The 14,888-nt window shown below is 36.8% G+C and overlaps 1 protein-coding gene across 15 annotated transcripts in view; it reads right to left on the bottom strand.

Annotated features, from left to right (window-relative positions):
- Positions 1-2,393: 2,393 nt before the first annotated feature.
- The window catches only part of MPDZ (multiple PDZ domain crumbs cell polarity complex component), a 218,252-nt gene continuing 205,757 nt past the window's right edge, over positions 2,394-14,888 (bottom strand). For 14 of the 15 annotated variants that reach the window (XM_027862857.1, XM_027862856.1, XM_027862854.1 and 11 more), the window contains 5 exons: positions 14,507-14,629; positions 13,060-13,164; positions 12,126-12,238; positions 10,594-10,717; positions 2,394-3,885 (listed from right to left, as the gene is read on the bottom strand). In XM_027862857.1, the coding sequence (XP_027718658.1) occupies positions 3,739-3,885; positions 10,594-10,717; positions 12,126-12,238; positions 13,060-13,164; positions 14,507-14,629 (612 nt within the window). In that variant the 3' untranslated portion in view covers positions 2,394-3,738. The remainder of the gene's footprint in view (positions 3,886-10,593; positions 10,718-12,125; positions 12,239-13,059; positions 13,165-14,506; positions 14,630-14,888) is intronic. The other variant, XM_027862866.1, reaches the window with a different exon arrangement.

Below are 14,888 nucleotides of genomic sequence, written 5' to 3'. Positions count from 1 at the left end.
AACTTTCTGATCTTTTTATTTAACACAGCCTTCTTTTTTTTCCGGCTCCTTGCTCCATTCTGCTATCACTGTTACTACTATGTCCCAAGTTCTCTTCAGTCAAATTTCTTTGGTTTAAAAAAATCATGTTGCTGTAGCAATCCATCCTCTTTCATAGTTGTCAGCAGCTGTGACACCAACATCACTGAACTGCACTATTTCAGAGTTAGAAGCAACCCCAGAGGCCATCTAGTTCAATCTCATAAACTGAACATGAGTCCCATCTACAAATCTTGAAGAAGCAGGCATAGTCTTTACCTAAAGACCTCCAATGATGACCAACTCATGGCCTTCTTAGGCAGCCCATTCCACCTTTGGGCAGCTCCAATGTTAGGATGTTTTTTTCCTGACATCAAGCCAAAATTTGTCTATTTGTAACTTCTACCCACTGCTTCTTGTTCTGGCTTTTGGGGTGAAGCAGAACCAGGCTAATCCCTCTTTCCCAGACAGTTCTTCAGATATTCAGAATGCAGCTATCAAGTTTCTACTCTGGGCTAAACACCCCCAGATCCTTCAAGGAATCCTCATATGATGTAAAACATTCAAGGCCCTTTACCATCTTTGTTGCCCTCTTCTGGATGCATTCTAGTTTAGAAATGTCCCCCCAAAATATTAACGTTGCACAAGCTTAATGTGATCTGACTGTCTCAAAAGGAATGAAGTAGAATTTGTGTCCCCTACGGTAAACATCAGGATGAGATAAGTTTTTGAGTGGGTTTTCCTTTTCCTTCACCTCCCAATGCAATCAGTTCTGAAAAATCATTGTTAAGGTCCTATCTTAAGAGAAAGGGTAGATCAAATTCTTGTAGCTTAGGATGTATTGATGCTACATCCTCTATTAACTCTGCCATGTGGAGATGAAGAATCTCTAGCCTTTGCCAAGCCTGTATTGCTAATCTGAAGCCCTCTTCTGCTTCAGCCTTTATCCATAGTTGCTCCAGACAGAAGGAGGGAACTGAATAGACTTGGCAGGAAAGGGAAGGGAAGAAAGAAGGAGGTGGGGAGGGAAATTACAGTAGGGGGCAGTTTTACGGGTCATGCTGCTCTCTGGTGGGAATTTTAAAAGGGGAGACAAAGTACTTTGTGGCTGACTCACTCTCAGTCTTCCAAGATGTACTGTCACAATGCAGCCAAGAAAAATGGAGAAAGCTGGGTGGGAGGAAGTGGTGGGGAGAGGTGTTTCTTGAGCCCAGCCAATGTGAAGAGGCCCATCCAACTAGGATGAAGTCTACTACTCACAGTGATACTGGTTGAGGTAGTTCCACCTCCGTATTTTTTGATTTAAGATTAAGAATGTATAGTAGTGCTTCTCCACAAAAGTTCTTCGTGTCCCCCTCCATAAGAACAAAGAAGAAAGAATGAGCAGAACACAAAAAAAGATAAAGGGGATTACAATTTTAGATTCTACCACAGTGGGAATAGACTAGCAAATTGGTAATTATACTTTAATAACTGCATTCAGTCTGTTTATTCGATGAGTTTTTTGGAGATACATTGAGAAGGAAAGAAAAATTGAGGCCTCAAATGGATGGGAGCACACAAGTCAATAAGAGGTATGAGTTATTCTGGTGAATTAATCCAGGACACTAGATAATAATGTGGAGCCCAGAGGCAGTGGCCAAGAAGACCCTAGAAGGTTATCTGTTAATGATCAGGGGTGGAACTACCAGATGCATTTGAATAAGCTTATCAAAAACTTACAAACATGTTACCAAAATAACACTCCAAGCTGAAGCTCCAAGCCACACTCTCCAGTAAAGAAACATTGTTCATGTGGGAGCCAAACTATGGAGGGGAGGAGGCATGTTTCAATACTAAATGGGGCTTCCAAATGACTGCTGAGTTGCTGGTGGTGTCATGGAGAAACTCAGTAAAATAAAGGATTGTAGATACATTTTAGCCTTTCGCTGGGTACCTAAAACCACATTTCTTTGTTATGAGACTGTTTAAAAAGAGTTGCAATGATTAATTTTTGTTCATTAATTTGTATAAACATAAATTATTAATAATTTGTAAAGTGGGTATACCCATCCTAAATTCCTGTGAACCTTTAAAAAAACAATCCTCCTCATTAGTTTTTCTGCTATGCATATTGGTGTGTGTGTGTGTGTGTGTGTGTATGCACAGCATCTTTCTTTCCCTAAAACATTCTTTACCTTTCTTCACTGCATCAGGACTCCATTATAATTCTATTATTGAGTTTTTAATGGAAGTGAACAATGCTGAGTTTTCCATAATAATGATATCCTAGGATTCATGGATTATAATGGACATCATGTGTCCAATTAGACATGATAAAAACATAATTTAAAATCTTAAATCTTAAACAACAGAATGAAAAAGGCATCTTCCCATTAAAACAAAACATACATCTGTTTCTTTATTTGTATACCAGCGAGACAGCCTCATATTTATTCACTTCAGTTCTGCATTTGCACAAGAATGCAGTAATAAAATATCTGTACACTACTTCTGTTACAAATATAGATAATATTTAAAGTGACTTTACATATTCTAATGTAGGAGTTTCACGCTCTAAAATGGGAAGGAACACATGAAAATGCCTCACCAGTTGTCTCAATAAACAGTCCCATCTGTTTTCCTTGGTCTGAGGCTATTGTACTATAAGATGTTAATAGGAAGTAATGAAATGAAGTTATGTTAATCCCCTTAATTTTTCTATGAATTTACTAATGGCTTATCACCAAAATAATTACTAACACACTGTTGTTTTCAGACATTAAAATTAATACTAATTGTTAAGCCAATCACCCAGATCATTAACACATTTTTAGTGTTGCCTTGGTAGTTAAAACTAGCACTTGAAATATTTCAGGTTTTCTACATACCACTCCATTTTTAGCCTGGCTGCTTCCTGTAGAAAAAATATACACTGCAGAGTAATGGAAGCAAATGCCTACAATAATGGGAATATATCCTAGAATAGGTCATTAGTGAAAAGGAAAATTCTTAAGAGCCGTAAAGTATATTTTTTCTTCAAAATCATTCAGAGATCGTTTTATATATTGTCTGCCCCCAACCTAAGTTGAGAAAAACTAAACAGATAGAACAGATAGCAGGAACAGATAGAGGGCAATGAGAAATCCTTGTCCACACTGCACAGTACTCAAGCTAAAGGCATTACTGAAAAAAATTCATTGCAGCTTTGCACACCAGAGTACAATTTTTGTGTGTTTCCAGTAGGGGAGGGAATGTTGGCCAGATCACACCCAATTTTTTAAAAACCTACATTTTCTTTTTTACTTTAATTCTACCAACACTTAACCCCTTCAAAAATTTCCAAAAATGTCTGTCTCTAGCAACTATTTTGCCATGTATTTCTGCTTTATCCTTTACAAAATTTCACATATCTTTGCAAAGATGTGATGGGGTTACTCATATATTTTCTGTTTGGGTATTAAAGACAATAACTAGGAGTGAAAATGGGGCATAACGAGGGATGGTGGCCAAGTGAGGATATTCAGTACTAGGTCCACAAAGACACTACAGGAATCGATTGCATGAAATATTTTTAAAATGAGAAAAAGTATATCATTGAATGTCATTATCCTCTGAAACAGCTGAAGAGTCAAGTAAAGATGATGTGGGAAAAAAGTGACAAGAAAAACTCCATTCTCTTTACTAAGTAGAAGGAATATTCAATAAGGTGATCTGATGACCCAACCAGGTCAGCTCAGGTCACGAGAGAATGGTCAGCGTGACAGTGCCTTTTGTCCTCTTCAGGATGGCAACTGCTTCCTCATGGGTCACTCCTTCCAGGCTCTGACCATTGACAGCAATTATCTGATCACCCCTTTTCAGGCGCCCATCTTCAGCTGCAGCTCCCTGCAATGACAAAGAAGGGTTATTTATCTCCAGAAAACACTGCCTTCCCATTGTTGGACATACACCCCAGGAAGTTCAAAGGCCCAATATATGTCAACAAATTTGTAAAAGTACTCTTTATGACAGTAAAAGAACTAAAAACCAGATGGATGCTCATGGATTCCACAATGACTGAATATTATTATGAAGCAAGAATGATGAATATGAGTAATACAGAGAAACATGGGAATATTTGTATGGACTAATACAAAATGAAATAAGTAAAAGCAAAAGGTTAATCAATACAATGACTTCAACAATGTAAATGAAAAGATCACTATAAAGGAGCAAATCTCTACTCACTAGCTGTGTGACTCTGGGCAAGTCACTTAACCCCAACTGCCCCCCCCCAAAAAAAAGCAAATCTCTAAGTAAAGGAAAAACCAGAGAGAATAGACAATGAAACATAACTACCTTCTCAAGGTGGTGAGGGAGAGGAACTACTTGGGGAAGAATGTTGTATACACTGTGAGATGCTATCAGGTGTTTTACATAATTACTTTTCTTTGTTAAAAGGTGAGGTTCGAGGCAGCTATGTGGCACAATGGATAAAGCACCAGCCCTGGAGTCAGGAGGACCTGAGTTCAAATCTGACCTCAGACACTTGACACTTACTAGATGCGTGACACTGGGCAAGTCACTTAAACCCATTGCCTCGCAAAAAAAAAAAAAAAAAAGTGAGGTTCAATCAGGAGAGGAAGGTTTGTATACACTGTTGATCCCATCCGAGATTGTGATGAAAAGACAGAATGTATTAAATCAAAATCTACCACACTGCCTTGTAGTTGCAGGACACTGAAGACCTAAACCAGAGTGTAATTTTATTACATTACACCTACATTACACTCGGCCTCAGCGGACCATGGACACTTGATCTGATAGTGGTATGTATGTTAATAAAAGGAAAAAAAAACTTTTACTTAAGATAAAAGCTGAGACACCGATGTGAGCTAGAACTCTGTGGTATTATAACAGGATACAGAGAACATCTGGTCCAATTCCCTCATTTAACAGATGAGGAACCTGAGGCCCAGAGAACTGGAGTGATTTGCCCAAGGTTGCACAGTCACACAGATATTACAAAGACTTGAACTGAAGCCTTCCAGTTCCAAGTCCGATGCTCCTCCCATTTTACATGACACCACCTAAGAAATATGGTTCTTCATAGAAATTCACAAAAATTCTTTTTCTTCTTCTTTTTTTTTTTTTTTGCAAGGCAATTAGGGTTGTGACTTGCCCGGGGTCACACAGTTAGCAAGTGTCAAGTGTCTGAGGCGAGATTTCTATTTGAACGCAGGTCCTTCTGACTCCAGAGCGGTGCTCTATCCACTGCTCCGCCCAGCTGCCCCAGGACTTCCTTTTGATAAAAATTACCACCACTGTAGGATAACAGGATGACAGTTCCAGAGCTGGAAGGAACCACAGGAACCCTCTAGTTTTATCCACTCATTCTACAAATGAGAACCCTACGGCGCAGGGAAGCTTAAGTGACTTACCCTGTGGAAAGGATTAATCAAACCAAGATTCTACAACCTGCATTAGAATCTACAGAAAGAATATATAGAATTGGGCGGGAGATATTTAGCAGCCCTAAAACATACATTATTTCCTTTCTACCCATCTTTAGTGAAAAGATCTGAATAAACATAAAGTAATAAGAAGCTCACTTTTGTGGAAAGTTAGCTAAGAAGACACTGGGCATAAATTCTAATTCTAAATTTAGAGATGATTTCAAGTCTTTGGGTGGTTGTGAACAGACCTTGGTTCAGCACTTGCAGGAGTAGATAGGTAATGATGTGCAGTGAAAAGAGTCGTACCCTTGATGGTATTCAGGCAGTAAGAAGAAGGGAGGGTTTGGGGAAGAAATAGTGAGTTCAGTTTTGGACAAGTTGAATTAAAGAGCCCATTGAGGCACGTTCATGGTAGGAGCCCTGCAACTGTGAACAAAATTTTAAAAATCTAGAAAAAATTTCTGAGTAAACTATAACTAAAAACACTTTAACATAGCCACCTTGCCTTAAATAAATCTCACGTAAGCTGAAGAAATAACTGTTTTTTTCAACTTTAACTAAATATGTTTATATTTTTAGAGGAAGGGATAGATAGTTTAAATAGATCTGGATAATTATGCCTGTAGCTAGCTTGCTTTCAGGTAGAATACTTGAAGTCAGTGAAAACAATGGTGGTTTCTAAAATGACAAAAATGAACTTCCATATGCACATGGGCACTACAGCACTCTTGAAATCTCACGTTAAATTTTGTTAACAGATCTGACATCAGCCTCCTGGGCTGTAAGGTTGTGGAATTCTAATTTGTTTTTTCTATATAGGAAGTTCTGTCCAGGTGTCCATCTAAAAAAACTACTTTCCCCATAGATTTAGAGGTTTATTCTCCAAACACTGAGACCTTGGGTTTTGGCCTTTTATTCTTTCCTTCCATCTCATGACCCTTTCCAGTAGTGGATCTTTAAGATAGTACACATTCAATTGAATTGTTAGAGGGTATGATGTGAGAATATTCTGAGACACAAAAATGAAAATACTTTAATAGTTTCACTTCCTATTACTATTCACACTTATTTCTATTCCTAGTCTCAGCTTAGTGGTCTTGCTTGTTTTTTCAGGTTTACTGGACACTGTAATAGAATAATAGAATGCAATACAATCATTTTTCAAGAATCAGAGATGCTTTGAGCCAAAGGACAATGGAGAAACACTCTATGGTAATGTGGGAAGAGGGCATGTGTGGCAACATAGTAATGTAAAGAATACCATTGAGGAAATATATGATCAGAAAAGGAGAAGAAAGCCAGTTAAGTATCAAGAGGAAGAGATGAAGGTAGGTACAGATCATAAAAAAGGCCTAGAGTGGGATGTCAAGTTGTTTGTTTCTTTTAAAAAATATTTTGATAATAATAATTAGTTTCTTTTAAAATGCTGTATATTTTATTTTTATTAATTAATTAAATTTTAGTATTCAACATTCACTTCCATGAGATTTTAAGTTCTAAATTTCCCACCCCCTTCCCTCCCCCCTACCCAAGATGGTATGCAATCTAATATAGGCTATGCATATACATTCATATTAAACATATTTTCACATTAGTCAGGTTGTAAAGAATTAGAACCAATGGGAGAAACTATGAAAAAGGAGAAACAAACAAAAAAAAGTATATAGCATGCTTCAATCTGCATTTAGACTCCACAGTTCTTTTTCTGGATGTGGATAGAATTTTCCATCATGAGTCTTTTGGAGTTGTCTTAGGTCCTTGCATTGCTGAGAAGAGCTAACTCTATCAAAATTAGTTATCACACAATGTTGCTGTTACTGTGTACAACATTCTCCTGGTTCTGACCACTTCACTTAGCACCAGTTCACGTAAATCTTTCCAGGTTTTTCTGAAGTCCATTTCTTATGGAACAATGGTATTCCATTACATTTATATACCACAACTTGTTCAGCCATTCCCCAATTGATGGGCATTCCCTCAATTTCCAATTCTTTGACACTACATGAATTTTTGTACATGTGGGTCCTTTGTCCATTTGTATGATCTCTTTGGGATGCAGACCTAGAAATGGTATTGCTGGGTCAAAGGTTATGCACATTTTTATAGCCCTTTGGGCATAGTTCCAAATTGCTCTCCAGAATGGTTGGATCAGTTCACAACTCCAGCAATAATGCATTAGTGTTTCAATTTTCCCACATCTTCTCCAACATTATCATTTTCCTGTTTTGTCATGTTAGCCAATCTGATAAGTGTGATATGGTACCTCAGAGTTGCTTTGATCTGCATTTCTCTGATCAATAGTGATTTAGAGCATTTTTTCATGCAACTATAGATGGCTTTAATTTCTTCATCTGAAAACTGCCTCTTCATATCCTTTGACCATTTACCAATTGGAGAATGACTGTCTTCTTATAAATTTGATTCAGTTCTCTATATAGTTTAAAAATTACACCTTTATCAGAGACATGGGTTGTAAAAAATGTTTCCTAGCTTTCTGCTTCCCTTCTAATCTTGGTTGCACTGGTTTTGTTCATGCAAAAACTTTTCAATTTAATGCAATCAAAATTAGTCATTTTGCATTTCATAATGTTCTCCACCTCTTATTTGGTTATACATTCTTCCCTTCTCTATAGATCTGACAGGTAACTATTCCTTGCTTTCCTAATTTGCTTATAGTATCAGCTTTTATATCTAAAATGCATACCCATTTTTACTTTATCTGGGTATATGGTGTAAGATGTTGGTCTATGCCTCGTTTCTGCCATACAATTTTCCAGTTTTCCCAGCAGTTTTTGTTAAATAGTGAATTCTTATCCCAGAAGCTGAAGTGTTTGGGTTTATCAAACAATAGATTACTATAGTCATTGACTACTATATCTTGTGCACCTAAACCCATTCCACTGATCCACTACTCTGTTGCTTAGATAGTACCAAGTAGTTTTAATGATTGCTGCTTTATAATATAATTTGAGATCTGATATTGCCAGGCCACCTTCCCTTGCATTTCTTTTCATTAATTCCCTTGATATTATAGACTTTTTGTTCTTCCAAATGAATTTTGTTATTATTTTTTCTAGCTCTATAAAATAATTTTTTGGTAGTTTGATTGGTATGGTACTGAATAAGTACATTTATTTAGGTAGAGTTGTCATTTTTACTATATTAGCTCAGCCTACCCAAGAGCAACTGAATTTTTTTTTTTTGGCAAGGCAATGGGGTGATGTGACTTGCTCAGAGTCACAAAGCTAGTAAGTGTTACGTGTCTGAGGCCGGATATGAACTCAGGTCCTCCTGATTCCAGGGCCGGTGCTCTATCCACTGTGCCACCTCACTTGTCCCCTCAACTGATATTATTCCAATTATTTAGATCTGACTTTATTTGTGTGAAAAATGTTTTGTATTTGATTTTATGCATTCAAAAACATTGTTCTTAAAAGGGTTCAGACTGCTAAAGCCGTCCCTCAGAAAACAAAAAACACAAAAACAAAACAATGTCAAAAGCTGCTGATTTAAAGGAAGGAGTCTTACATATATTGGATAGCTTCTGTATGGAGAAGCTATGGGAGAACACAGACAGGATTCAAGATTTGTACAGTACAAGAAGATATGGATATGTTGTGACTTGCACTGATGGAAGGAACAATCACATAATAAAATCACAATTCCCCTGAAGTCTCTAAGTGAAAAGTGCAAAGAGCCACTGGGTGAGAAGCATTAAAAATTCATTATTATTAAGTGCCTTTTGCAATGAGAGGCAATTGTAGCTATTATGGGGTTCTTTGATGGAAATGATATAACTACATAAGGGAGGGCATAAGAAAGTGTATGGTTTGTGTATATCAGATTGCCAATTAAAGTGACAAAATGTAGCAGGAAAAAGTGCAGAGGTTAGAAATGAAGAAACAAAGAGTCTAGTCCAAGCTCTATCAGGAACTAGTTTATGACCTTGGACAAGCCATAACTCCTTTCTATGCTTCAGTTTTCTCAACTGTAAAATGAGGAACTTGGTTTAGATGTCCTCTAAGCTCCTTTGCAGGGCTAAAATTCTGATTTGATAGTTTATTCCATGAACTAACAATTCTACCCAGAAGCCTCCCTCATTCTGGTGCAGGTAGGATCCTTGACTTGCAAAGACTATTTTAATCAAGTATGAACTATGGAAGTTCCTACCGAACTGGTTTGGCCAGAGATTGTGTATCTCTTATACAGGGACCAGCTTAGCTAAATTTGAAGAAATACATCATCAGGGGCTGGATGCTGGGTGATGAACTTTTTGCTGTTTTTGTTGTTGTTTGGTCATAACAACTCACTGAAACTATCTACTGAAGCATAGATAGGATACAAATTGACTTACTGAAGAAAGAACTCACAGCAATGAAATAATGGACCCTATCAAGTACAACAATAATATGAAAATGACAAAAATATTTACATTTTATTTATTTTCAAGGTTTAGCTTAGCATTGTTATTTTGTTATTATTTTCAATAACTTAGGACAGAACCTGGCATACAGTAAGAACTTAATGTTTGCTGATTGGTTGACTGAAAGGATAGAGTATCCTTGGACTAGCTGACATTTCTACGTGACAGACTCTATACTAAGTGTTTTACAATTATTATCTCATTTTATCTTCATAACAAACCTAGGAGAAAGGTGCTATTACAAGGGTTAATTACATGACTTGCCCAAGTTTACATAACCAGGAAGTATCTGAGCCAGATTTGAATACAAGTCTTCCTGACTCCCAACCTAGAACTTCATGACCTCTGGGATTTATCTACGTATAATAAAATATTTAAACTATTCAAGCTGAAAACTGTACTAAGAGTTTAAGGTCACCTTGTATAATTATGTTCTGTTTTCAATGATAAAAGGAGAGGTCCCAATGACTAAATGAATTTTAACTACATGTCTATAGAGTGTTTCCTTAGCATTACATCCAATTTCAATTTAGGTTCATTTCCCTATAAATGTAACTAGGTGTCAAATCGGACAAAAATATTTAATAGCTCGTTCCTATAGGGAGTTCCCAAAGAAAATGATCAACTGCTGGCCATTTGGCATTTACCTCAGGCCATAAACTAATAAGCCAGCTGCTGACCACTAATAATGAATGTTTAGGGGGAGAATGGGATGGTTAAAATGTGTATTCTTACCTTTGCAAATACTGTTTTAACATAAATGGGTAAGTCTCCATGAGGGCTGCCGTATCCTCCCACTATACTGAAGCCCAGACCATCTGGTCCCCGGTCAAGGGTAATACTCTTATACTGAGGAGGGCTAAAGTAGAAGGAAAAAAAAAAAAAGGATTTTTAGTATGTGGGTGTGGATTTGATATATATGGAATTATCTGACAAGAAAGTTAGTTGGTCAGCCCATTGCTGGCAGCAGGTATATCATGAGTAGTTTTTAACTTGCTAATGTTTGCTATGCTGGAAATTCTAAATTTGCATAATCTAATGAAATCCCACTTAACACCTTAAATCTATTACTCATTTACAGTTCCGTTATACACTAAGATATTCACAGCATGTTCTCACTCAGCCCAGAAGGTTATTTGTTCTCTACTTTAGAGAGAGAGGGCTGCAATTTAGTGGACTATTCAAGTAATGTGATTTATATGAGCATCCTACTGTGCAGAGACAAGAACTAGGCCTACAAGAAAATAAATGCCACAATAGCATCCAGTCATTTGCAAACACACTTCATTTATCTGTGTCATCATTTATTGTGTGATTCCAAGCTTTTGCATTCATGGAAAAGGAGATTAGGTAATTGTCAATTGCAGGGCTTACTTCTAATAGGCTATAGGACAAAAGACACAATTTGACAACTCCACCTCATGCAGTGGGCCAGACCATACCAGCTTGTCTAGCCTACCAAGCCAAGCCTGAGGTGAGTGAGTATGAGAAGCCATGTTCCATTTGGCAATGGTTTTAATTCACTCAGCATCTATAAAGGGATAGGGGCTTGACCTGTAATTTCACTAATGTAGGAAGTTCCCAGGAGTAGGTAGGTAGTACAGTGGATATGGCACTGGGTCTGGAGTCATCAGAAACTTACTAGCTCTGTGACCCTGGGCAAGTTACTTAGCCCTGTTTGCCTCAGTTTCTTCATTTGTTAAATGAGCTGGAAAAGGAAATGGCAAAACATTGTAGCATATTTGCTAAGAAAACCGCAAATGGGATCGCAGAGAGTCAGACATGATTGAAAACCACTAAACAACAAGAAGGAAGTTCCCAGTTAAAGAAATACCTTCAAGCTTCAGCACTTTCTCTGCAACTTAGTCTCGGAGAGTTGCTTAGACAATTGAAAGCTTAAGTGACTTGCTCAGGGTTACACAGTGGAGACGGGTCAAAAGGAGAATCTGAACCTAGTTCCCAGGTGAGTTGTCTATCTACCACAACACAACTAAACCAACATAGTTTTTCCATTCCATTATACTTTTTAACTGAGCAGAGGAATTCATGATGCTTTTGCCCACTTTATTATTATTTTTCATGTATACATCAGTGTTGCAAGGAATTGGGATGGTCATGGTATTAAGAATGGAGAATGAGTGGCTGGTATTATAGGAAATAAAGAGTTGTGAAACCATTCTTGCTTCTTTTCAGTTATTCTTCACAATTTCACATTTCAAATGCTGAATACCCTTAAATTTTACATCAACAAAAATATATGAGCTCACCCCAAATCATCCTGAAAAATACTGTTTGATGTCAGGCCTGTAAAGGAAAGACCAGAGCCAGCTGGCTCCTGCTGTGGGCTGGTGACCACACTAACATCTCCTCCAGCAACCACCTGTATGCAAAAGAGAGGCACAATAAGATTCCCTGAGTTCATGTGACTGATGCTGATCTCAACATCAATCTTTTTTTGTCAGTAATTTTAAAAAAATATAGTCACACACATTAAAGAGAATTTCCCATGGGACAGAGGATCCTCAACATATTGTTAAACTTTTTAAAATTAAATTTTATTTTTTCAATTAACGAAAACTTACATTCTCTGCCTTCTACCCTTCACCCAACTGAAAAAGAAAAACAAAATCCTCCTAACAAATACATATAGTCAAGTAAAAGAAATCCCTATATTGACCTGTCAAAAAAAAGTCTCAATCTCTACCCAGAGGCCATTGCCTCCCCATCAGAGGTTGATGGCCCATTTCATCTTGAGTCCTCTGGAATTATGATTGGTCACTGTTTGATCAGAGTTCTTAAGTCTTTGAAAATTGTTTGTTTTTACAATATTATTGTTATTGTCATACACATTGTATCTACAAATGCAAAGGTTTCTTCATTTTACTTAAATGATATCTTATATTACTCTTTAGAGTTTTCTTTGGAAATCTTGGCCTCTCTCTCATTCAAAAGTCTAACAATAATTGAAAAGTAAAGTCTTTTAATTTCTTCCTTAAAAAAATATGTTGAAGAAAGTACCTCTTTAGTTCTTGCCTAGAATCCTTGAATTTATACATTTAAGAAGGAAATGCTAAATGTGAAAATGACAGCATTAACGGTTTAATAGTTTGGGGTTTTTGTTTTGCCTTTGTTTTACATCATTTATCCTTAAGCAACCCACATCCTAAAAAACTCTTACCTGTACTTAGAGAAAACTATTACCTGTACTTCAATGGAGCCAGAAGCATTTTTCAGTAAGCTCACTGCTTGGGAATGAGTCATACCCTCAGTTGACGTTCCACAAATACTCACAATCCTATCCCCAACCTTGGCAAGGGGAAAGAGAACACAAACCATTATTACAACTAAGTTAGCATGGGTATTCCTGAAAATTCAGGTATTTGGACCTCAGAAGTCCTAAGACCAATTCCTTTTCTACTTCATTATAAATCATAATTCCCCATTTGCAAATTTTTAAAAGTACTGTAAGTTGGAAGGCAGAGAAAATAAGACCATTTATCTCCTATCTCCATTCCTTTACAATGGCTGTCCACTGCTCCAAGGATGCTCTCACTTCTCAATTCTCCCTCTTAGAACCTCTAGCAACCTTCATGCCTTAACTCAAGTCTAAGTTCCCTTAAGAAACCTTTTCAGTTTCCCCTAGTTGCAGGTTCCCTCTAACTTTGAAATTATTCGGTATTTATTTTGAATAGAATTCTGTATTTGCTTATACGCATACATTTTTTTTCCTCTGTAGTAGAATGTATATTTCCAGGAGCACATAGTATGTGCATGACAAATGCTTATAGAATTTAATTGCCTTATATTGATACAGTTGGTGAATTTGGAGGCTGTTTCTTCCTTCATCCTTAACGATCTAGTCATCTAACGTGTCTGGAATGCTATCTGGGCTGCACATAAGATTTTAAAGCCAGGATTTATCAGGCTGAATCCCTTTGGACCGGCATTTTATCCCAAACTGGGGCACAGTTTCAGTATAAGTGGAATATTCCTATAGAATGCTTTAATTATGTGGACCCACTTGTGGCAGCTTTTCTCAGAGATATATTAGTGCCTGGATCATTTCACACACACTTAATCTACCTTTAAGAAAAAAAGATAAAAGTTTTTAGCCAAACTGAACAACAGCTCTCACAACAGAAAGCATCTCATAGGTTATTCACAGGGAGTGGGGCTGCTGGAGTCGACAGGAAGACCCCCAGGATGTGTATCCAAAAGAAGTTATAATGTTGTGATATTACACTGACCTTGGATAAAATTCATAATCTTATCTAACTTCTATGTAACTATCACTTAATTCAAGAGGCCAAAGAAGACTTTCAAACCAAATATATGTTCAAATTCAAAGTAAAATTTAGTACTTATTATATATTTTATCTTGCTATAGTTTTAATTAAGCCAAAAATGTTAAGATATATCTATATACTACTGCCTTTTTCTTGTTCGTGAATTTGGAGTTATCAAATAATTTTCTTCTTTCATTACAAGTATTCTACTTTTTACCAGAAATACCTCTACCCCAACTTTGATTTGTACTATTTGAGTTATAGAAGTTTTGATTTACAATACAGCAATAAAGGTCTGAGAGAAATTTTGCACCAAATTCTCCCACCAGAAATATGTCTGAGGACGTATACAGTTAAATTACTCTGAGTTTCTGGGTCTGTGCAGCAACTCCATTTGGATGCATCATGGCAATGAAAATTGGGACATCACCAAGTGGACTGCCTACACCTCCAGCAATGCTGATTCCCAGTGAGTCAGCAGGTCCCTGCCAAGAGAAGAAAAATAAAATTTAAAAAGTCATGCTTCATCTGAATTCTGATGCATAATATTTCATAAATATACTCCTATCTTATGGTGGGACATGAAGAGTAGAAAGCCAGATTTAAGACATTTATATCTTTATCTGTAGTAGAAACCATGACCTGTTCATTGATGGTATTGTTATTATTATTACCATTAATAACAACTAATATTTATATGCCACTTTAAGGATTACAAAGTAATTTACAAATACTATCTCATTT

This window comes from Vombatus ursinus, unplaced genomic scaffold (assembly GCF_900497805.2).
Source record: "Vombatus ursinus unplaced genomic scaffold, bare-nosed wombat genome assembly UNPS02014770.1, whole genome shotgun sequence".
In the NCBI taxonomy this organism is placed as follows: Eukaryota; Metazoa; Chordata; class Mammalia; order Diprotodontia; family Vombatidae; genus Vombatus; species Vombatus ursinus.
This window is presented reverse-complemented; position numbering and strand designations above follow the sequence as displayed.